This window comes from Pempheris klunzingeri, chromosome 13 (genome assembly GCF_042242105.1).
Source record: "Pempheris klunzingeri isolate RE-2024b chromosome 13, fPemKlu1.hap1, whole genome shotgun sequence".
Lineage (NCBI taxonomy): Eukaryota > Metazoa > Chordata > Actinopteri > Acropomatiformes > Pempheridae > Pempheris > Pempheris klunzingeri.
This window is the reverse complement of record NC_092024.1, coordinates 16,837,570-16,862,443: the sequence shown is the minus strand read 5'-3', so window position 1 is coordinate 16,862,443 and position 24,874 is coordinate 16,837,570. Positions and strand designations below refer to the sequence as shown.

General features: G+C 42.3%; 3 protein-coding genes across 5 annotated transcripts; 2 read left to right on the top strand and 1 right to left on the bottom strand.

Moving 5' to 3' along the window:
- The first annotated feature begins 1,213 nt into the window (after positions 1-1,213).
- On the top strand, positions 1,214-5,365 carry d2hgdh (D-2-hydroxyglutarate dehydrogenase). Of its 3 annotated transcripts, XM_070841722.1 has the most exons (10): positions 1,214-1,352; positions 2,316-2,669; positions 2,781-2,838; positions 2,926-3,065; positions 3,173-3,366; positions 3,498-3,666; positions 3,827-3,970; positions 4,063-4,205; positions 4,556-4,721; positions 4,932-5,365. In XM_070841722.1, exons 2-10 carry the CDS (start codon positions 2,327-2,329, stop codon positions 5,192-5,194), a joined length of 1,620 nt encoding a protein of 539 aa, XP_070697823.1. In that variant the 5' UTR covers positions 1,214-1,352; positions 2,316-2,326; the 3' UTR covers positions 5,195-5,365. The 3 variants fall into 3 exon arrangements, with proteins under 3 accessions (XP_070697823.1, XP_070697822.1, XP_070697824.1); XM_070841721.1 differs by lacking the exon at positions 1,214-1,352 and having other exon boundaries at positions 2,310-2,669; XM_070841723.1 differs by lacking the exon at positions 1,214-1,352 and having other exon boundaries at positions 2,557-2,658.
- A 942-nt stretch (positions 5,366-6,307) lies between these two features.
- On the bottom strand, positions 6,308-13,857 carry acvr1l (activin A receptor, type 1 like). The gene is made up of 10 exons (XM_070841724.1): positions 13,718-13,857; positions 12,900-12,983; positions 12,010-12,264; positions 11,669-11,880; positions 11,064-11,163; positions 9,531-9,677; positions 8,752-9,027; positions 8,254-8,451; positions 7,928-8,058; positions 6,308-7,790 (listed from the first exon to the last, which is right to left on the bottom strand). Exons 2-10 carry the CDS (start codon positions 12,970-12,972, stop codon positions 7,659-7,661), a joined length of 1,524 nt encoding a protein of 507 aa, XP_070697825.1. The 5' UTR covers positions 12,973-12,983; positions 13,718-13,857; the 3' UTR covers positions 6,308-7,658.
- A 1,989-nt stretch (positions 13,858-15,846) lies between these two features.
- Positions 15,847-20,360, top strand: otomp (otolith matrix protein). The gene is made up of 9 exons (XM_070842427.1): positions 15,847-15,937; positions 16,145-16,281; positions 16,644-16,746; positions 16,948-17,133; positions 17,876-18,050; positions 18,550-18,617; positions 19,548-19,732; positions 19,992-20,163; positions 20,350-20,360. Exons 1-9 carry the CDS (start codon positions 15,847-15,849, stop codon positions 20,358-20,360), a joined length of 1,128 nt encoding a protein of 375 aa, XP_070698528.1.
- The last annotated feature ends 4,514 nt before the right edge of the window (positions 20,361-24,874 follow it).

Below are 24,874 nucleotides of genomic sequence, written 5' to 3'. Positions count from 1 at the left end.
TCAAAAAAAATAACTCATGCAGTACACTTAAAAGTGCCCTAAAAATAGAAGCGAGCACCTGTAGCAGACAACAAACATGTCAGATTTAACTTTTTAAATGCCTTTTTGATTTTGAAGTGCATAAAGTTGTATCTTTTACTTCCTCTTTGGTGAGCTCAGCTTTGCCTCTGATGATAATCAAATCAATATTTTACCTAATTGGTTAAAAATGTTTGAGCATATAAGGAATTTGTACACAGATACAGCTAAATCAAAGACAACAGAGCTAAACATGGATGCGCTTGCAGATCAGATTGTATATGTCAGTGTCTTAGTGTTACACCACAGACCTACATTTTTTTTATTGATTAATTTATTCATTGCAAAGCGTTAAGATCGTAATGTTAGTCTTAACTGGTGCTTTATTTAAGGGAGGTGTACTACCAAGAAAGTCTGCATGTTAATTCAAATGACTGCATATAATACAATGTTTCAATAGCATGTTAACACATTATATTACACATAATGACACACATTATCTCATTAGCATCAACTCTAAGTCAGTAGATCAGCATATTGTCTGTTAGTGCTCTTTCTCAAAACTCAAGCAGTGCATTTATCAGAGGAACAGAATGGGAATGAGATAGTGGTGTAATAAAGACAGGCGCTCTAAAAAAGTGTTAGAGTTCATCTCAAACCCATCGGTTGTTGGTCAATCATTCACTGTGTTGTCTGTTAGAGGAGGTATGTGTGAAAATATTAAAAATCTCAAGCAGTGCATTTATAAATATCCTTAAAGTTAAAGAAAATATAACATCATCATTTATAATATAATAATTTCAATAAATCTCAGTGGTGGGGATAGTCGGTATGTGTTTTTATTATAGCAGTTCTGCCAGACCTCAACTAATACAATAAAATGTCACAAGCATTTATCAGTTAATGTGTAAACTCAAGTCTTAATCAAATTACTCCTATTGAAAGGAAAATCCCAGAGGAAAATCAAAACAATCAAACATGAGGTGGTTTCCAGGCGGATGTCTCTTGTGATGAAGCAGAAAGTGAGTAGTAAACGATGTTCTCTCTAATTCTCTTCATTATAAGTGACTTTTCCACAGTTATCATTGGCTGCACGGTAACGATAAAAAGCTCCCGTTTATTGGCTGACTACGAAAGGCGGCTTCTGATTGGCCCATTCTCGTCTTCACGACCTTTCACCCCGGTTACGTCAGCGGCAAGTTGTAAACAGTGAATGAGATGTGTTGAAGAAACTTGACTGCCCTTGAACTTTGTGACAGATTTCGCGCTGAGATGTGAAAAGAAAAAAAAGACAAACGGACGGAAAGATCCGTGTTGTTAAGTGAACGTTTGTGGTGAGTAAATGCAGAGAATGAGCGCTAACTTGTTGTCAGGGAGAGTGCTAATCGAGCTAAGCTAACTGAAATGACAGCCTCGTCAGGTTCAAGATAATTTATCTCAAGAAATGAGCAGTGTATTGAGGCGAAAACAGCAAATGTACATGAAGCAGTGCCTATTTGCTAGTCGTGTGTTAGCATGAAGGGTAAATACTTGGTTCTCACAATACAAGTGGCACATTCAGAGAACATAGAAGTATGAGAAAGAGCTAGCTAGCCTGAATCATGCAGAAGCAGTATTTCACAGTATTATGTTGCAGAGAGTGGCTAATGGTCTGATTTAATCTTAAAGAGGATCGAAACTGACTATCCTGAAATGTCTCAAAGATAAAATGACGCGTTCAGATAAATCCTTGTGTAAATTGTTTGTGTCCACATCTGCAAAAATCTATCTAGTCTTAGTTCAAGATTGGCTTTTTGATCAGGCATCTCCATGGAAGCTAAGAAAGGCTACACGCATTTTTGTAATTATAAGCAAACTTAACGTTTTGTGGAATTTATTCACTCCTGGATATTTAATAGTGTAAATACCTACCATTGAATTCATAGCATTGAAACATTTTGCTCCATAAATCATCCGTCAGAATGTATGTGGTTTGGATTGGTTTGTGCAATTTCTGATGAATTTATATTATATAAAATAAAATTATATTTTCCAAAATACGAACAAACAAATAACATGCAAGTTTATCAAACTGTATTGGTCATCCTCTGATCTAAGAACTCTAAAATCAGGTTGCTCAAATTTCAATTCAGAGAGCAAACATAAAGATAAGAAATTCAAAGTCCAGATAAGTAACTGTAACTGTTGAGTTGAGCTGAGAGGTTTACCAGCTTTTATCTTGTGGAAACTGCTGGGATTGTAATTGTATAGATTTATTAATCTCACTTCTTTTCTTTTCTTCTTTTCATTTACTCCAGTATCTCCAGCCATGGCGGCTATTTTCCAAAGAACCCTGAGACTGAGGAAAGCTCTCGGATATCTGAGCCCTCACAGCACGTTTTCATCTACAGCCACAGCCAGACTTTCACCAGTGGACCACCTCGGTCCATCTCTTCCCACCGCCTCATGGCAGTTTGGAGTCTGCTGCCGGAAGCTGCACACTGGGGCAGATGGGCCCAGCCAGTCCCCTGCTGCAGCCCCAGACAGGCTGCCCTTCTCCAGAATAACCCAGGAAGATTTGGAGTTCTTCAGGAAGATCCTACCAGACAGAACCATCACTGACCCAGACCTGCTGGAGTCGAACAATGTGGATTGGCTCAAGTCAGTGAGAGGTGGCTAGAAATGAATGTGGCTCATTACACTTGAAGATATATGTTGTAACACCAATTCACTGGTGTTACTGTGTTCTGATTTTCATTCTTCTGTTCATACGTCGTCTGCAGGTTCTAGTGAAGTGTTGCTGAGGCCTCAAACAACGGAGGAAGTTTCTCAAATTCTCAAGTAAGGAACAAATCATGTATGGAAGGATAAATGCACAAGTCAGGGGTTCATAAGGTGGTTAAAGTTGTTTTATTTCCCCTCCTGTAGGCACTGCAACAGTCGTAATCTGGCGGTGAACCCTCAGGGAGGTAACACTGGGCTGGTTGGGGGCAGCGTGCCTGTTTATGATGAGATCATCCTGTCCACTGCCCTCATGAACAACATCCTTACCTTCGATAGTATCTCTGGTAACTCTTAAAATACTTTCGCCCAACATGAGTCGTCTGCCTTTTCACTAAAACGTGTTAACAGCATATTTGACTAATCGTTAGAGAATATTCTCTCCATTTATCAGGCATTCTGACTTGTCAGGCCGGCTGTGTCTTGGAGAACTTGTCCCTTTACCTGGAGGAGAGAGACTACATCATGCCACTCGATCTCGGGGCAAAAGGTAGTTGCCACATTGGGGGAAACGTGGCAACTAATGCGGGTGGACTCCGGCTGCTGCGTTACGGCTCCTTACACGGGACTGTGCTGGGTCTGGAGGTGGTGAGTGGAGTAAATAAATGAGGAACTTCAATATTCCTCAACAACAACTGTTGTACTAAAGTGTGAGATGGTTTCAGATGATGAGGGATAAAAGCGCTAATCTAATATTTGTGTGTATATGGCATGTACAGGTTATGGCAGATGGGCGAGTGCTGGACTGCTTGGCTAAACTACGGAAAGATAATACAGGATATGACCTCAAACAGCTCTTCATAGGCTCAGAGGGCACCCTGGGGGTTATCACTGCGGTGTCCATCCTCTGTCCACGCAAACCTAAATCTGTTAATGTGGTTTTTCTGGGTAGGATTCTCTCATTGTTTCTCCCTGTAGCTGTCTTTAATGTAATTTTAATGCTATGATTGTTGGCTAGTGCAGAAATGTATGGAAATCTTTGTGTGAATGTCAAGATGAGTTTGTGTTCATAGATTAGCGGAGTAAGTATTTTATTCTCTCACATCAGGCTGTGAGACCTTTGAGCAGCTGCTGAAGACATTTCAGCTCTGCAGAGGCATGCTGGGAGAGATTCTGTCAGCCTTTGAATTTCTGGACAGTGAATGTATGAGGCTGCTGAACACACATCTCAAACTACCCAATCCCATCTCTGGTAGGCACTCACAGACAAACACACACGTGCTCTCACTTAGTTCATAAAACAATTAAACACACACATACCAAACTCTGTCCTCAATCTTGCAGATTGTCCTTTCTACGTCGTCATAGAAACGTCTGGATCCGACCCAACGCATGATGGAGAGAAACTCCACAATTTCTTAGAGGAGGCGATGATGTCATCGTTGGTCAGTGATGGGACTGTGGCAACTGAAGACTCAAAAATAAAGGTATTGTTTCTAATCTTTTAAATCCTCAGTCATTCATCACGAAAAGACCGAAAACCTGTTTTTAAAGGCTTAAGTCTCAGGTAGGAACAAATATTCTTCAGGCTGAGTGCGACAAAGATTTATGAGATTTATTGACAGTAAGAGTAAAATCTAATATCACCAGCCTTAAGTCTTAAAGCTCTTGATCTAAACTTACGTAATCAGTCATACAAGGGTTCTTTTACTATTATTGCTGTATAGATTCAAGAAATCCTGCCTAATCCATTTTTAGCCAGTTAGTTCCCCAGTTTCAGGTGCAGATGATGATGATGATGATGCTGCAATCGACCTTTCCATTTCCACCTTTCCAGGCCCTGTGGTCGATGCGTGAACGCGTCACAGAGGCGCTGACTCACGATGGCTTCCCTTATAAGTATGACATCTCACTTCCGGTGGAGCGAATCTACCAGCTGGTGACAGACATGAGGGAGCACCTGGGGGACCGGGCCAAGAGCGTGGTGGGATACGGACACGTCGGTAAGACCTGAAAATGGAAAGATGTGACTAATGTCAGCATATCAGGAGGGAAATGATGGCCTGTTAGCATGAGATATGATTTCTACCCACAATATAGCTCAACCTCCATTCTGAAATACGTGTTCATTAGTATACAGAAGAACGTTTTGAGTAGTTATGTTCTAGAGATGGTTTACACACACCACCTCCTCTTTCCATCTGTACTTTTAGGCGATGGAAACCTCCACTTGAACATCACCTCTCCTGCCAAAGACGCCGCTCTCCTCGCTGCCATCGAGCCCTTTGTGTACGAGTGGACGGCCAAATGCTCCGGCAGTGTCAGTGCAGAGCACGGACTGGGCCTGAAGAAGAGGAACTACATCTACTACAGCAAACCCAGGCAGGCTGTGGCTCTCATGGGTAATCTCAAGGCCATGCTGGACCCAAAGGGCATTCTCAACCCGTACAAGACTTTACCGGATAACCTGAAATGATCCAAACCGTGTCATCGCTGTGGGGTAGGTACAGTAGTAATTTATAGCCATATTGACATATTTTTAGAAGCTCATGTCCTTTCCTGTGATACCTTTTTCACAGATTTAGTGCAGAGCTGACGGTTTTGCAAAAGAAACGCCATTTGGTAGGCAAACAAACACCAAGTGACATTGGTCCATGTATGTATATCATTGTAGTTTCATTGTCATTTGAACAAAGCATTACTTCCAGATTAACATCCACTTTGTCAAGCTGCTGATTTTGTACTGCAGCGGTCTCTGGAATAAAATATTGTGAAGTTACTGCTGAATGTTATCAACTACCTCTGCTGCTCACACTGACGGAGTAGCCTTAGTCTGATCTGCTCTTTATTTCACAGAATATCCAACAAATTTTAGTACTTAATCTAAGGACATTTTGTATGATAGATGAAAAAGAATTGAGCAGATTTTTCAGAATTGCTCAGAAGAACTGAGTAAGCGATCATGACTGTGTCTTTAAAATTGTGTAAATACTTGTTCTGTCTCAAAACTGTAATGAAGCCCCATATGAGCACTGAAACATGTTGCTTGCCGTATATTCCTCCTGGTCATACTGGCCAAGAGCTTCCAATGCAAGTGATTGTGGTGAAAATCCACATTAAACTAATTTGTAGAAATATACTCAGTAGCCAGTTTATTAGGAAAACCCAGCTACAACAGCCCTGCAGTAAATCCCTCATGAAGGTTATAATGGTCAGTTTTTTGTTAAAACATTTATAAAGAGGTGTTCATTCAACTGATCATTTTGGAGGTTGTACTTTGTGGTCCTCTTGAACAGTATTGTACTGAAGGACTTTTCCCATTCATCCCCCAGTGATGTAACTGTGATAAACAAAATAACAGAAACACCTCAAACTGCAGCCTCCAGGATGACCATTACGTTATATCAACACCTCTCCAAAACAGTTTCAACAGCTGAACATTATAACCTTCATGAAGGAACAATTTTCTGTATTCCAGGGCCGTTGTGTTAGACTGCAGTAGTTTAAGGTTTACCTAACAAACTGGCAAATGCCTGTTTTCTAAAATCATAACACAGGCTGGGTAATCATAAAGCAAGAGTGCAGTAAATGTTTTATTACATATAAAAAAGACAAAGCAACATTTTTTTCCAAAACAAATGCAGCATTTGTGAACAAACTCATTTGTAACCACACACCTAGGCAACTGTATCTGTTTTTAAATGAAGTCTTGAATAAAACAGTTTCCAAATGAAGATGGAGTGTTTTTTTTTCTTGTTATTCAGGCAACTTGTAGTGTGGCATGATGGGAAGATGAGGAGGAAATGGAGGCCCACCTCGCCATTCACAACAACTTAAGCTCCAGTGTCTTAAAACAGGTCAGCTCTACCACAAACAAATGTTTTTTGATTCCTCTCTGCCTGAACAGAAGACTTTTTTTTTTTTTTTTTTTAAATCAGCCACAGTGAGTTTATGAAGGATGTCAGGCAGAGAGGATCAGTTTCTTTCATATTCTTATTATAAGATACAGACTAATGCCTATTGGCACGTACTTGTCTACTCCAGGAACCACCAGGATAAACACGACTCTGTAGTCCCTTATCCTGTTTTCCATATAACAATCAAGACCAGCGGGAACAATTTCCTACCTTTACCTCTATTCCTCATCAAATCATTTCCTACTAGCTCCAATAATGACAATATAGGTACAGAAAGTCCAGTAGAGTAAATGCCTATATATGTATACAGTCAGTTTCACGCACCATCGTACATTTAGCCTTACATATCCTCAGTAGTGTGGTAGCAGTGGAGATTCAATACATAAATATCATACTTTTTTTTAAAAAGTTTAAAAACAATTTTGATTCTGTTGGCTCTTTTCCTTTTGTAAATATGTGTGTGTGTGTTTGTGGCGATAGTTGGCATGTTTTTAATAAAGCTAAATTCTGATTGTCTCGGAGCAGAATGCCTCGACCGCACGCCACAAACATGGCTGGGGATCAGAAATGGAACCTTAGGAGACACTCGGCATTTAGTGTTTTGTGTGTGAGACAGCAGTCTTAAATGGGTGTTAAAGCGTTGGGATAGTGTACTAGAGTATGCCGTCCATGTTCTTCACACTAAATAACAGTCTACAGTTCGGGTCAGTGCGAGCACATTGGCGAATGGATTGTGTCCTGTAACAAAGGCTGGCTTTTTCAGACAGGACACTTCCAAACAACTGTGTGGGCTTCAAGTCAGACAGATAGAGAGAGAGAGAGAGAGAGAGATCAGTGGAAGGCAACCACAGAGAAAGTGAGAGAGCAAGAGAAGGATGAGGCTGAATGACGCTTGAGCAAGTCTTTCCTCTGGTCCTCTGTCCGTCCCCCTTATCGCCCCTTTTTCGTTAAAACAAACCCTGGGCTCTTCTCTGAGCTCCGACCCCTGACTTCGGGCAGCTGCCTCTGAGGCTCCTCTCCCTCTCATGACTCCTTGCCCTTCTCCAGAGAGCTGTGGATCTTGTCCAGGGTTTTCTTGATGCGCAGTGCTGTTAGTCTGGCAGAGGGGTTCTGGTACCAACACTCCTTCATCAGTTTCACCAGAGCGGAGAGTGTCTGGGGGAGACGGGTGGGGAAACAAAAAGCAGGTCATTTTTCTGTGGCTGGTGTTTACATTTTGACATCCCAGGAGATGCGACTGATAATTACTTTGAACAGGATTAAATACAATATAGGAAAAGGCTAATACTCACAGGATCAGAGAACCAACGATTAGGAATGAAAGGCCTCTGCTGCTCCACACACACCACCTTCCTCATGTCCTCAAAGCTGGGGTCATTTGGCACCTGATCGTAGAACGGAGGCTTGTACTCCTCAACAATACCTGGAGAGTCAAATTGAGATGATTGAAATTAGAGGGTGGACTGGTGGTAAATTAGATTAATTAGTAAACATAAGAATAATCATGCTGAATATTTTATTTGTGCTGAAAAATGTATATATAAAATAGAACAAGAAATTAGAGGTGGTTGTTTATTATTTCACAATCCTAAAAATGTGCTGAAAGCGTTGCATTCACCATTGCTGTATGTGCGTCTTGCTATCTCCCACAGCACCAGCCCAAAGGCCCAGATGTCCACCCTCTTATAGGCATCAAAGCAGTCTGTTTGAATGGTCTCGTCCAGCACTTCGGGTGCCATGTAACGCTTTGTGCCAACCTTTGGATTGTTGCCCACATCCAGCAGGTTGTCTGCCTGGGAGTGGGTCACAGCCAGCCCTGTAACATGCAGTTACATACAGTACAATAGTATTATTATTAAATTCAGGCACACGGGAGTCAACATGTTTGATAAACACAATGTACTTTGACGAGAATTGCTAAATGATTGTGATCTAATCCTTCTGTGACTTTATTTAAATTTTCTTTCTAAACAGGAAAGACGTGTAAATATACTGTCCTGTTCAACCGTGTAGCAAAGAGAAATAAGTGGATTGGTTTGTCTGAAACATGCCGTACCAGAGAGGAACTAAGTAATCTTGGAAGTAAAGAAGGTAAAATACCAGATAACTAACTAACCCAGGTCTGCAATGCAGCAGCGCAGCTCCTTTGTGACCAGGATGTTTTTGCTCTTCAAGTCTCTGTGTGCGATGGCCGGTTTCCCCTCTGTGCCAAAGATCTCTGTGTGCAGGTGCACCAGGCCGCAAGCTATCGACGCAGCCATTGCCAAACCCTCTGACGTCTCCACGGCAACTCGCTGCAAGTAGTCATAAAGCGAGCCGTTCTCATGGTAATGGGTGATGAGCCACAGCTGGGTGCTGGAGTTGCGAGAAGTCATGTCAGATGCCATGAAGCCTGGGAGGACAGACGGGGGAGGACAGACGGGGGAGGACAGACGGGGGAGGCGGCACGCAAAACAAAACAGATGAGAAGAAAATGTACAAGATCATCAAACTATGCAGACTTTACACTGGTGTTGGTTAAGAATCTCTAGAATGGGTGGATTACATTATAGTATGTTGTATTCTTTTTGGTGCATTCACATTGTTGTGTGACTGCTTTCAATTACAAAAGGTGTTAAGACACGAGAACAGGAAGCTGGGATTAAAAAATGGAAACTACCCCTGCCATGTGTTTAGCTTGCAAATAAACATTTTATTCAAGAGCTTCTAGCACAACATTTGTTTTTCAGCTGCTTTACAAAAGACTTAAAAGGCATTAATCCAGGAGATGTCACAGCTATGGTCAAGCTAACAATGCTAAAACCATTAATACAGAGGAGACAATGAAGAAATCTCATCTTTTAGAATGAGCAATGTGTTTATCCTCAATTGAACATTTTGGTGTAACAGACCTACCCAGTATGTTTTCATGTCTTAGCAGCACTGTATTGTAGATCTCGGTCTCTCTGAACCAGGACTTCTCATCTCTCGAGGAGAAGATTTTTACAGCCACGTTCTCCCCCTGCCACTGGCCCCGCCACACCTCCCCGTACCTTCCCTTGCCTGAAAAAGATGATAAAAGGAGAACGTGAGAGTTTTAAAAGGGTGATCGTTGCCTGTGTTTTGAAATTTGAAAAGTGCTTTTACAGTATTTTCATAATTTATGGCTGCATTCACACGGAGACTCAAGGAACTATGACAAATAAAGTTCCTTGAATTCTGAGTGTGATTTGTCTGACATGGCTTCAATGTTTCCACATCAACAGCACAAAGCTGCACATATTTCCAGTTCCTAACTGGCACAAACTGTATTCTATAGTACTGTGCTGGAAAACATGATCCAAAGGCATGTGACATACATGCTTTTAATTCAACACATAAAAAATGAAGTTCGTTAGAGTTGCCATGACAATGAGCAAACCTTGCATCAACAATCTGAGCCAAGTGTGTACATATGTGACTTGTGTTTTGACTATTATTATCATTAAATGATGTGACCCCTGGTGTTGTTTGACATCGCTGTTAGATTTGCATCTTAATACAGGAAAAATGTCCTGTAATCCGAAAAACTGATAAACAGCTAAATCAAACCCAGTTGACACAACACTTGCTAAGACAGCGTGCTTACTGCTGTTATGTAGTCAAATTTTCACTACACAAAGTAATTTTGAAAACACAAAATGAGGAGAGAGAGGAGGAGGCTGGTGGGGAGGGACAGACAATTAGGTTCAGAAGCTACTGATGATGATGAGAGTGTTGCAGGAAGAGGCCAACTGTGTGCAGTGACAGAGTGACTGTTGAAGAAGAAAAAGTACAACTTTCGACCACAGTGGTAAACGCCCAGTGGTGGGAGAAGTACTCAGATCTTTTACTTAAGGGTTAGGGTTAGGGTTAAAGCAGTAAATACTCTGCTACAAGTAAAAGTCCTGCTTTAAAAATGTTACTTTAAGTAGAAGTACAAAAGTATTAGCACCAAATATATACTTTAAGTACTTAAAGTGCACACTTATTATGTAGCAGTTAATTCATTTCAAAATAATATATATTACATATTGGATTATATTAATTGATGCATAAATGTGTTCTGTTTTTTTGTATTGTTAATCTGATTCTGCAAAATAACTAAAGTTGTCAAATAAATGAAGAAATAAGCACAAGTACCTCAAATAAGTACTTAAGTAAATGTACTGCTAACACTACCTGTGATTGCCGATTTCCTTTCCAAATCATGTGCTGGTGCGACCAACTGAGAAAGTTAGTGGCACCACCAGTGGAAAAGTTAGTCTGGAGACCTGCTTAGTATTCCAGATGCATATAAATATTTTTCTGGTTGTGACATCATTTTCCTTTGTAAGGCTTTAATTAACCTGGTCCTTTGATAGTTTCTCAATCAAAGGGACCCAAATCCAACCTGGTGGTGGCCTGTGGGCTCAGGTGTGTCATACCTACCTACACACTCCATCAGACTGATCTGCCGGGCCACAGTTCTCTGGACGAGGAAGGGAAGACCTGAACCACTGCCTGATGTACACGAGTGATCCAACAGGTCCTAAAGACAGACACAGATTTCAGATCGGCTGGACAGGTATCCACACATCACATGTAGGTGCAAGGCTACTAGACTTCAGCATTGACAAAGAGCGTCAGTGTGTATGAGTTACAGCTTTTCATTTATGTCAAAATCTTTGCGTTAGAATTTTGGAACTTAATTCCTAAAGGAAAAGACAGAAGGAAATAATTGTGAAAATAGTTATGACTAAAACACTATGATGTTGGGGATGATCAGGGTGCCTGAATACAATTTCAAACAATATGACAGATATTATCAAATGAAAAAATCACATTTCAAAGACTTTGATTGCTCAGTGCCATTCATTTAGATCAATCAAATAATCCCTCACTGTGACCCTAAAAAACCTTGACTTATAACTGAATGCAGTTCAAAATACTTTCTGGAAGGAGTAACATCTTACTAATACAGATGTACACACTGTTAGGGCTGAGAGTGAACAAATCAGCTTTTCACTGTCAACAACAGCCTGTCTTTTTCTTACCGCTAAAGTGCTGTCTCCCACATTGGAGGTGATGAGGCCATCTATGGCTCCCTGCTCAGTGTCAAACTCCTGCAGCCTCTGCAGACGGCCGTGGTGGAGCCTCCTGCAGGCCAAAACTGACACTACAGACAGCAGAGCCAGGACCACCACCGGACCAAGAACAAAGAGAGCCAAGGTCTCCACACGATACTGAACTGGCTCCCCTTCTGGAGCTGTGAGCAAGAGTAGGAAAGAAGCAGGTAAAGAGAGGAGAAAAGGGTGCGATTAAATAGTGCCTTTGTAAAATTATTTAATAGACACAATTATTTTTTTCTAAACTGAAGTATTTATCATCTATGTACCTGTTGGAAGCAGAGACATCAACGAAGTCCTGGTGGTATTGCCGTTGCACATATCCTGGGAGCAGCAGGAAATGGCCTGGTGGAAGGACGGAGCTGTGGAGCAATGCAAACGGATTTTCTCCGGCCCCTTCAGGCAGCCGCGCTCAAACACCACCCCGCTGCTGCCGATTTTGACAGAGGAGAAGCACCGCGTACCATGACACTCGGTGGCCTGGAGGCATTTAGGGCTATCACACAGACACACCAACTGTCCATCTGTGGAAGAGATGATATGAGTTCACCATGCCCCCCTGGTGTTTTGCAGTGCACAGACACACATGCACGCTGTTCATTTATGTAAAGCAGCACGCCAACAGCAAAACTCTGCAGTAGCCATATATGGTGACAAGCATCACTCATTGTTAAATTAAATAGTTCTTTCAGCTTATGTGGTTGAGATTCATCACTGTTGGAACAATTGATCATAAAGCTCCTGTTTGCCAGGAACTGTTTCAAACTGCATAATTTGAAGATCTTAAAACACATACAACTATAAAAGTTACCCAACAACTCAGTAAACCTGTTATGAGGAACAGACCCTGGATGTGGGCAATGTAGCCAATAAGAGCTTGTAAAAAAATACAAGCAGGGAACATTTACAATTATTAATTCGGCAGCAGCTTTGATCCAATGTGATGTACAAATTCAAGCTGCAATGCCTAAATAAGTGCCTAAACACTCCACATGACACAAGTGCCACAAAGCTGCTGGTGCATGAAGTGACACATGAGCACGTAGCAAATGACTTCATGCTGCTCGTGATCGTTTGAGTGCACAGCATGAACAGACAACAGACATCATAGTCTCACAAACAGTAGAACATAAAGTGGAAACACAACTGAATGCAGTACCTGAGCCCTCAGCTGATGTCTGCAGGGTTTGCAGCAAGAGCAACAAAAGGACGTGGACACCGCAACGATCCATGTTTCAGTGCACTGACAGAGAGGGAAGAGGAGCCAGAGGGAGTTCAAATGAGTACACTCTTGCAAAGAGGATAATTACATTTACCCCCTCTATGTACTCTAATGATCCCTGCCAAGGATTCAGACAGATAGGAAGCCACTACTTATAATGGCTCGATGCAAAGAGACCTCGGTTTGTCTTTGTCAAAGCTTTATTCAATACACATTATAGATTATGGGCGAAAAATATTGGTACTTCAAAGACAACCACCTAGAATTTAATTAGATTGGCGTCATTAGTTAAACATGCCTTTACCTTGTTGGAATACAATCACACATAATTCTTAAGTTGTTCATTAACAAGCTCATTACCAATAATGTCTTACAGTAACGTTAAGAGTAAGGTTAACAATTCATGTAGCTTTGACAACAACTAATACAAATTCTGCTAGCAAGCTAACGAACACCTTACATTTCAATGTCACAGCCTCTGGTTATCACGTAAAGAATAGGAGCAAGCACAGCTATCAGCAGCTTCTTGGTAAACCTCAGAAACTGCAGAGCTGTTTGTTTGCTGTGGCTAACAGGCCATTAACAAGCGGTTTTATTGGCCGTCCACAGGCGCCTCGGAGGCGCCAGTCAGACAGACGGCTGCAATGCTGCTGCTGTTAGCCCTGCAAGCTAAGCTAGCCGAGCTAACAGCACAAAGCGCAGCCTGGCACCTGGGCATGGACTGCCAAAAGAGGCCGATAAAAACACCAACCTACCTGGCACACACGAGATACAGCCTCTAACTCATCCTGCGATGTGTGTGTATCCCAATATTAGGTTTAAACAAACGTATTAGTGTGATTTGCGGTGTAAGAAGCCGAGAACAGGACCACAGCCCAGCCCACCCACTGGCTGTCTTCCCTTCCAGCCATGCATGACGTCACCAAAACATTATCCTCCAGATGCATTGTGGGGCGGAGGAGTCCTCCAACAGGTTGTAGGTAGGCCAAAACAACTACAACACACGCGAGATGTCCATTCACAATTAATCAGTTAACTCACTCACTACCAATAAGTGCAGTTTAATGTTACGTTAGTGCTTCTATTTTTTTTGTTAGATATTTTACTATTCTTTATTCTTATTTATTTAACTTTACAAAGTATTCTCCAGTCAATTAAATTGTTAATTACTTTATATGTGTCTCACTCAGAAGCCTAAATATCCACCCCAAATACAAACTGTATGATTCAGATCTTCAGGGAACATTCAGGGAGAACTCGTTGAATACCCTGTAATTGTCACTCTTTGTCATATGAGCCATTACCTGTTTACTCTGAGTGACAGACGACATTAAAGTAAAACTTTTTTTTTTACTGTGGATCACTCTGGGCATGACAGATAAATGCTTCTTCACCTCTTAAGAATAGATAACTAACCTGAAACATATGTTATGCATCACTATATGATTAGTGAATTAATATATAAAGTATATCAAATTCTTTTAGGGCATGTTTCCACTGCCAATGGCCATTCCAGGCACAGTGATTTTATGTAAGAGGAAGCACACACACTCACACACACACACACACACACACACACACACACACACACACACACACACACACACACAAGGTGACCACTCCAGGGTGTAGCCTGCCTCTCACCCACTGTCAGCTGGGATTGGCTGACCAGCCAATGGATGGAAACATATATATCAGGGTGCAGTGATTACGGGCAGGTGCCATGCTTGAGGCAAAGACCACCTCTGCTAATATAAGAAATAAATGCACTTTCGTGAAATGAAAATTTTGATTTTAGAGAAAGAGCTGAGGTGCTGTTTCATGCAGAAAATACCAGGTATGAGCGTAGCAACTTAAGCAGATTGTCATCTATTCAACTAAATGAGATCTGTTAGGCTTACCGCCTTTGGCTGAAGAGCTTTCTTGGAATAAAATAGAAAAGTACATATTGCAGTCCAAATGCTAACTATGTGACTGCTTGATTTAAAATGTCCCTGTGTGCTTCCTTGTGCCTTCACCCATGCATGCTGGGGATCAGATACTCCACCCTCCCACCTCTCCAGCTCTGAAAACTAAGATGACCCTTCTTCTCCTGAGCACCCATGCAGATCTGCCATTGCATAACACCGAAACTAAAAAGTGGATTAGAAGATGACTTTACTTGTCTGTTCAACAAACTCTGCTTGTTTAGATTTTTTTTTGACCCATGGTCAGCTCAGTGGCTGCTTAGAAAAATGTCACTAAGTGTGTGGGTCTGTGTGCCTTTGTGTGTGTGCAAGGAGAGAGAAAAGGGAGAATTGTATCGAGTAGCCGATATGTTTTCCCTCCACTGGGTCCTGTGGCCGCGAACAATAGCTACTGCTGTTTGTTCTTGCTTACCAGGGGCTTTAGTCTCCGGTGAGTCGGAGCAAGACCCAGCCAGTATCTCTTCTCCACGAACACAGCTCCAGCACAGAGACACATTGTCCGCAGCTTTTTTAATTAAAGACCCGGGGTCAACACTCTGTGCCAGATGACCTGAACTGCTCCGAGCCTACGTGTGTCTACCACTATCCTCTCCACTGGGATACGTCTGAGTGGATAATTGGAGGGAGTAATGCTATACAGCTATCATGAGATGGAGGAAGGATTATCTACTGAGCACTTTGACTTAAGAGGCGGGGATAGAGGAATAATGTAATGTTTTCTTCTTTATACCTCCAGCCTACCTGCCTTGATCTCCCTTTTACCCTCTCTCCCCCTCTTCCTCTCTTTCTGTCTCAGGACCAGGTTATAAGAGAAGGTGAGGGTAGCCAGGTGACTTTTTTTTCAATGAAATCCACCTGGTCCTCGTCCCTGTTGTATTAGAGAGACTTTCCTAAGCAGGTGTCCTACCACAGCAGACATGGAGCGTCTAGAGAGAAGACTGCTTGAAGCTTTTCTCCTATTTCTGCCTCTGCTGTCCGTCAGCTGCGTCTCCAATCAAAAAACGACAGGTACACCCAAAAGAGCACCGATTTAAGACTATTTGCAGATCAAAAAATGTTGTATAGATGTATCATCATCTCTTACTTGGGTGCATATTTTAAAAGGTAGAGTTTCGGGTGTAGCTATGAGACATTTGCAGGCATAGTGCATGCAGTCGTCTACATGAAAATTTAATTTTGATTTAATTTGCAACTCTCTCCCACTCTTTTGCTCAGTCTCCTGGTGTGTATTGTCTGATGCTGAAGAGCAGAAGTGTCTGGATTTGGCCAGTAATGCCACAGCTCGACACATTAGAGGAACTTTGGAATGCGTCCGTGGCCTTAACACCAGAGATTGTATGGACAAAATCAAGGTACTATGGAAGATGGGAAATTGGATTATCCAGTGTGCATTACATAATATCACTATTTTCACCTTCATTAATTACTTAGAAATGTGGGCTTGTGGTGGTGGAGGGTAATAGATTGAATCACTGCACATGCTCCTCAGCAGTTCTTCCACGTTTTCATTAACTGACTACATTTTATTTTTTGAGTAGTATCTGTTAATTGTCTCTGATAGCAGGTCTATCAGATACACGCCATCTGACACATTTTCATGAGAGAAAGAAGCTTGTGCTGTGCATCCTCAGTATTTGGTACAATTTCAGACAATGTGGAATAGCTGAGCATCTTTTAGTCATTTGACATTGACAAAATAAATGTGTTTTGTCAGAATGGAACAGCAGATGCTGCTTCTATGTCTGCAGATGACATCTATGCTGCTGGCCTGTGTCATGGCCTAGACCTGGCTGCAGGAGAGTCCCATAATGGAGTGGGTAAGTCACAGGTTTGAGCCTTGAAGCAGGCAATCATTCTGGAAAGCACTGAAGATCAGCAGCTGAATGTAGATCAACGTATACATTGTGTGGACACATTATTCTTTGTATTTTTAATTTTTCTCCCTTGCTCCTCCCGTCTGAAAAATCATCCCCACTTGCTTTCTCCCCTCTGTTTTTTCTCCCAAATCTTCCCTCCAGATGGGATTAGCTACTACGTGGTGGCAATGGCACGTCGCTCCTCATCGGATCTGTCCCTGCTGGAGATGCACGAGCGCAGCTCCTGTCACCCCGGCATACGCACCACGGTGGGGTGGACTGTTCCTATTGGCTACCTGGTGAACACCTCGCAGGTCAGCGTGGGGGAGCAGTGCAACTTCCCCAGAGGTGAGATAGAGTTGGCCAGGTGTGACCGAGGCAGTTATAGAGGCAGGAAAGGTGTGTGGATGTGTAAGTGTATGCATGTGTCAGTGTGTGGAAGCTTTATTAGAGGTTCAGAGGGGGAAGCACTGGTGTGGAACGAGGAGTAAAGGGGAGGAGAGGACTGCAGGTAAGAGGAGAAGAGTAAGAGAGTAGTGCATCTGTCTCAGTAAATATGAGATTGGTGTGAGTGTCATGCAACAGAAGGAACAGAAGGACACATTGGAACATAATTTCTTCCAAAGACAGGGAGAAGGAAGCCAGATGCATATCTCTGAAAAGATGAATTAAACAGATTTTTTAAATGGACAATGGGCTGAGTGCCACAGACAGGGCAGTATTATAATATTAGAAAGTACTGAGGGAAGGAATAGCTCTCTTTTTGTAGGATTTATTCAAATGAACAAAGCCACCAAATAACACCAAATTGCTTTTCTAAAATTGCAGTGACCTACAGTGTTTTCTGTAAGTGTTAGCAATCCACAATGTGGATGTACAGTATTCATGTTACACATTATGACAACCACAAATTGTTTAGGATAACACAAAAAGTTGTCATCATCATCATCAATAGATCTGCATATTTGGTTCCTTATGTGGCAGCAGACAGGAAAAAACAAGAATTCATGACATGTTAACACTACAAATACTTAAATAATACATAAAAGTTTTTTACTCTCTCTAACTCATTCTTTGTCTTTTTCACCAGCCGTTGGCAACTTCTTTGGTTACAGCTGTGTGCCCGGTGTTAAAGACCTCCAGCACGACCCCAGAGGCAACAACCCCAAGAACCTGTGTGAGGCCTGTATAGGAGACGAGAACGACAGACACATCTGTGCCAACAACTACAGAGAGAGGCACTATGGGGAGGCAGGGGCGCTGAGGTACAACACTTACGCTAAAAACATGAGAACCAAGACACTAAAAGCACCCAGAGGTCTAGTATAGTTGTTATAACATCTGCCTCCGTGTCTCCACTACTTTATATCTATTTCAGCGCACTGTTTCCATGAAGGAAAAATAGTGAGTAACTGGAGCTTCCTGCTCTGAAAAAAGCTAATGATACTACTAATAGAGTGATGAATGAGTTATAACCCCACAGTGAGTCCTATAGTGGGTCTGTAGGTTTAACATGTGACAGTTACAGTACAATTACAGTTTATTAAAACAGAGAGAGTAATTTCTTTTTAATGTCAGAGGCATGATTTCATTCCTGGGTTTTACAGTGCAGTCAGTAAAATAGCCTTTGGCATAGTGGTTTAAGTGTGTTTGAGATGTTACAATAACACATTCTCACGTGATCTGATTTCCTCTGTATTCACGTTTTTCTATTTATAGATCAAATGTGCCTGATTATTTGTGTGTCTTATGCTAATCTTTCAGGTGTGTTGCAGAGAACCTCGGCGACGTGGCTTTTATCAAACACACAACGGTCTTTGACAATCTGGATGGTTAGTGTTATTGTGCATTTTAGAAACTAGACCGCTGCTTATATAATGATATGATCTTATTATTTAAATTATTTGTGATGAGGTTATTTTGGGCCAGTAGAGAGTGCTAGTCCCTGTCAAGGCACAGGATGTCAGTGTTTCACAATGTTTCTCATAAGAGCATTTTACAGGATCCAATACAGAATGCAATGAACAGTTTTTAGTGAAATTATACGGCACAGGAGTGTGTGTGAGAAAACGAGAGAAATAGGTAATATGAATAAAAGAGATCACAAGTGAGGAAAGGGAAATAAATAGATATACACAGGAAGGGACAGACAGTAGCTCAGCCATTTATGTCCAGCAAAGAAATGCCCTAATTCTCTGTTTGCTGCATCTGCTCCTCCGCTTTGGGCAACATCCAAAATTAATGGCGATCATTATCGCAGTCACGCTACACAGACTCTGCTGGTACAGCTGAGAAGGAGCAGTTTGACGGTCGACTCCACAAACAGTGTAGCTGCTTAACGAAGCATGCTTTTTCATATGGTTCAGAAATGTCCAGAGTCAGACCAATTAACAGAGGTCAAAAAAACACAGAAGGTCTGTGCAGTTGTCAAGGGAGGGAGAAAGTAGCTTCAAGGTGGTCTATCTTCTTCCTCTAATTATTTATTTGGATAAATGGGGTCTTGTTTGTTTTTTAAATTCATAGGCCAAAACTCTCAAATGTAAAATATTCAAAGTCAACATTCAGATTCAGCCCTAAATGAGAAATGGACTATTTGAAACATGTGTCAGATGATTGAGTCATCAAATCAAAGCAGAGCCACACACTGCTCTGATGTTGAAGCATTGTGGCTCCCACACAGTGGATGTGTCAGACTTGAACGGACATTTTTTGTATCTGTAACCCCACAAAATTCAATAATCCCACACACCTTCACTGCCCAGGTAAGAACCAGGAGTCCTGGGCCCTGGATTTGGAGCTGGAGGACCTGAAGCTGCTGTGCCCAGATGGAACTGAGGCTGGTCTGCACGAGCATGAACGATGCCACCTGGCAGCAGTCCCCACTAACGCCGTGGTGGTGCGTGTGGAGAACAAGTGCCGCGTCTGGAAGTTCCTGGAACGTTTGCAGGTGGGTGTGGACAGAATTGCATCAGCTATGTGTGTGTATGTGTGTGTTTTATTCTCCAGATATGTGTGCTTGTGTCTCATATCTCTGTGGAGCATGTGTTATTGATCTGCTAAACCGTCATCCTTCTTCCTAACTGTGTGTGTGTGTGTGGGGGAGATGTCATGATGACTGATACATCCTGTGCTGGTCTTCTAGTTAAACACAGACTCACACACCCAAAGAGAGACACACACATGAGCACAGTTTCTCTCTCCTGCAGAATGCATTTGGCAACGCCACCGAGGGTTTTAGCCTGTTCAGCTCAGCAGGCTATGGTGAATCTGATCTGCTCTTCAGAGATGCTACCCACCACCTGCAGAGGGTTCTGGGTAGCTACACCTCTTGGCTGGGCCCCACTTACACCACCATGCTGCAAGCCTTCGAGTGTGAGGGTAAGAGCAATGATGTGTGTCATTTTGCTTGTGTGAAAAAGAGTGTTTATATGGATCTGCTGCTGAGGAGCATGTGGCTAAATGGCAGGAGGAGTGTGCTCTCCTTTTTGTGTGTGTGTGTGTGTGTGTGTGTGTGTGTGTGTGTCCACTGCAGCTGTTCTCATTATTGTGCTTACCCTCCAACAGGCTTCTGCTGATGGAACACAAGGAAGACATCCAGCGCATCAACTTCCACCCCATCCCTCTGTCTCTGTCCTGCCGTTCTGCCTTCCCTCCCTGCCTGCCATCTGCGTCCTTCTGCCACTCCTTCTCACCACCACTTGTCCTTTTTGCTTTGCCATTTGTGTTTGTTTTCTCCCTGCATTTTACTGCCCATTCTCTATTAGTATGTCCTCATCCTCCCCCAACCTAGTCTTTCCTCTAGTTTGCTGGCTGGCAGGGTTGGACATTGCTAAGAGGGGCCGATCAGCTAAGAAAAACTTCAGAAAATGTCCCTGAAATTGAGCTTAGCTTCAAAACTGACACTGGGAGGAAAGGGTAGGAAATAGAGAAGAATAGGATAGAAATAAAGCACAATAAAATAGAAGAGAAGTGCAGGTTAATGAGTGTTGTAGTTCTTATGTTGTTGACAGATTATGTCTTTTTTTTAAAGAGGATTTTGATAAAGGTTTTAGTGGAACCCCATAAACATGAAACGTCTTCCCCATTATTAAGAATATTAAAAAAGTCCCTAACATGTATGTTTGTTGGAAAATTGCACCCTTCTTTTTGCATTAGTCTAAGCTTCACTACCACCCATACCCTCCCCCCTTCCACAGGGTCTGTCTCTGGCACTGAACAACTGGGTGCTATTAACTTTGAGCTTAGAAGTCTCAGTTACTGTATGTGTATCTGTGTGTGTTTGTGTGTGTGTGTGTGTGTGTGTGTGTGTGTGTGTGTGTGAGTATACACTTTTTCCCACAGCCATTATTGCCCTAATTGGCGGTCTGGCACATTATACTGTTTGTGTGTGAGTGAGAGTGCATGTGTGCCCGTGTGGCTGTACGATTACGTGCCTATGTGTTGATAGGATTGCTGCTTTCCCATGGCTTGTATAGTGTACAACTTTGGATCACTGCTTTCTCACGTCTGGTATGGTGGACCGGACTATGCCAGCTCTCACAGTGTATTGTTACACTATACAGTTAGGAGAAACTGGATTAGGGCTTGGGTTGCCTCCACTGACCCCTGAGTGAGTCTTTTTTAAGAGCTTTGCTAATTTTCTCACCACGCCAGCATCATCCAAAACACCCAAAATGTGCTCAGCAAAACCTACTTTGTCTGTCCTGCTTCAACACATAAAGAAATATGTGGAATCGTGTTGTGTTTTTGTACAATATATCATTTATTCTTCAAGATTGCCACCAATAGTGAAACAGTAATAATGACCGGCGGTAAGAGTTACAAAAAGGAGGATGTTTGAGGCAGGTGTTACGAGCAAAAAGGAGTTTGTGCATTGTGTAATATTATCAAAGAACTGTCATGAAGAAGTGTCTTGCTGAATTAATGGAGATTGTCAAAATATCAACAAGATCATTTATTTTTCTGACACGTTTAAGGAACTGTAATCAAAAAAATCACAGTTAAATCAACAGCCAGTTTAAAGCCTTACTTGACCTACAGAATCATGTACTGTAAAACGTATAATGGACTGTAATTCTGGGCTTTACTTGTCATCTTTCTTTCACATTCTGCAACACAAAGCTCGGCAATAAACGGATAAACCGGATGAAGTTCTCCTCGTCAAACTTTCGTTTTTGACCTCATCATACTGGAAAAAAATCCAACAAGTTGGAAATAGTTCAACAGATGTAAAAACACAAGAATACATTTACAGTCATTTGCTGAGCAGATTTTTTGCAGGATTCTGCTTTGAAAGAAAACCCGTCGTCTTCTTTTTTCTGGAAAATTGTCACATTTCATCTCCTGTTGCCGACTGTATTTGCAAGTTTTTGGCTCTTGATAGCAAAACACTGCCCAAGTCTGATAGCACAAGATGAAAGATTCCACAGTTCTTGAGAGAATCAATATTTTGCACCTCATTTATAAAGGGTAAAGGCATATTTGTTCCTGTACAAATTCAACTCTGTACCATTGGTGCTGTTCGTTTCTACTGTTGTCCAGCAGTCTTCAAAGAAGCTTGATGTAAATACTCCTCACAGCTGCAGACCTTTTTTTCAACCCATTAAATGAATGATGATAAAGGAAATAATCCTCTCTAGTCCTTTCCAACTGACTTCTAATTATCCTGAAACAGCTATGGGATATCTGTGTGGAAATGAATTATGCTTGATATCATCTCTCTTGCTCCATCTCACATTCCCTTCTCTCAGTCTTTCTGCCTCGTGCACACATTCACTCAGAAATTGGCTGTTTGCTCTCTCTCAGTCGTTTGGGAAAGGAAGGAAGGATCGAGTGAAGGAATTAGGACATAGAGAAGTTGAAAAAAAAGGGAGGTCACGCACACAAAGACTAGCATAGAGAGACTCAGGTGCTCACTCAGGTGGAGAGAAGCACTTCCCAGGTACACAGGTGAAGCAGGGACACACCGTCATCGTAGGTGGTCCCCATGTAGAGACAGACCTCTACCCAGCATGGACCAAATGCCCCCACTGGTACTGCATTTACAACATTAATCCTTTAGAGAAAGTCTGTGTCCGTGATGGAGGAGTACCATTTAGCAGCTCGAAGATACTGTAGATTAAACTGCATTGCAGGAGACTGCTGCAATCGCTCTCAATCCTTCGCTCTCTTGCTGGCCATTTTGCTGTAATGCACAAATAAACACAGCTAACAAGACCTCAGTTCGGCCTTCTCAACCTTGAGGTGTAAAAGGCGGAAAAGTGTGTCAATGTCAGCGGGAGAAAGTAGCTGGTAACTTAATCATTTTATTTTTGCACTTATGCAAACAGCATTAAGACAAATAACAGAAGTGAAATGAATATAATGAATATGAATATGAATATAATGAGTAAAATGTAGCATTTTCCTGTGAAATGTAGAGAAGGAGTATAAGGTGGTAGAACATGTAAATACCAGGGCATAGTACAAGCACCTCAAAATTATGTTTAAGTACAGTTCTGAAGTAACATGAAGACAAAGCTTTGACCACAACATTTCAATTTTATGCCACTCTTTACCTCTAGTCCACTGCATTCCATATCAGAAGGATTTACTTTTCATTTTAAGGTTAACTTCAACATCCATCCATATTCTTCTATTTATCCAACTACCACAGAGCCCTCTTCCATGAATATGGGTGACACTTCCCCTGAGTCTTCAGACTCCTCCACAGAGGATGTGATGGTCAGGTTCAGGAGTTCCTCAAAGTCTTCTTTTCACCCCCGACAATGTAAGCTGTTTTCCTCCCCTGGTGAACAAGACCTGAGGCTGCTTTCCTTTCCTGAGCCATCGAACGGTTTGTCAGAACATGCTTAAAGCCCGCAAAAGTCCTTCTCCAAGCTTTTAAGAACACCTCCCAAATCGGGGTTTCTGCTTGGGTGACTTCCACAGTTGAAGCTCTTCCGGCCTCCTAATACCAATCTGCCGTCTGATCCAACTCACCACCAAGTGATGATCAGCTGACAGCTCTGCTCATCTCTTCACCTGAGTGTCCAAGGCCATCAGATCTGATGACATGACCAGAGTCAATCATTACTCTTTGGCCAAAGGCACCAAGTACAGGTATGAACCACCATGCCAATCAATGACTAGCACAGAAGATCAATAGCAAACCATCACTCGTGTTCAGATCAGGCAGGCTGTTTCTCCAGATTTTCTCAATTATTGCCCACATGACTGTTGAAGTCTCCCAGTACAACTATGGAAGTCCCCAGATGGAACCACTAATGAGATGCCACCCAGAGACTCCAAGAAAACCGGATACTCTTTGCTGTTGTTGGGTGCATAAGCATAGAGGCAACCCTCTTGTTCACCAACTCCAACACAGCAGCACTCAGCCAGGAGGCGTATGAGTATCCCAACACTCACCTGGTACTGACTTCAGTAAAGGATCTGAATACTTGATCTAACAAAGTATTAGAATATTTTGTAATGGGCCTGTGACTCTGAAACACATTGAAATTGGCCATTTTGCATAAAAGACACTTTAGCTTTTACTTTAACTTTAACAGGACCTGAATATCTCTTCCAGTCCCCATGACAGGCAGCATGCACAGCATGGATGAATGTGTGAATCTGTGCAGGCGTGTCATCTTGCGTGTTTGGTGGGTGTCTTTATCTCCGATGGCACGGCTGATGGCACGGATGGGAGACAATTTGACCGGAGGTTGTGAGGCGAGAGCGGCAGAGAAGAGAGGGATGACAGTGATGGAGGGAGAGGAGAGGGAAGACTGACAGGTAATCCATCAGAGGCGTTACTGTCATTATTCAATTACCACCCATCCTTAGCACTCCTGATAACCCCAACACACACACACACACACACACACACACACATGCAGTGGGAAGTTGCATTGAAGTGGCGGATCCTCTTACACAAGGTGGGTTTGTGCTGTGTGGGAGGTGAGGTGAGTCAGGACACGGGGCTTGGCACTGGTTCCTCATATGCTTTTAGTGCAGCAGACCCTTAAATCTCCACTCCTTCCTCTCTCGTGTCCTCTGCTCCCCCCCTCACCTCTCTCATCCCTCACTTTTTCTTCTCCTCATCTCT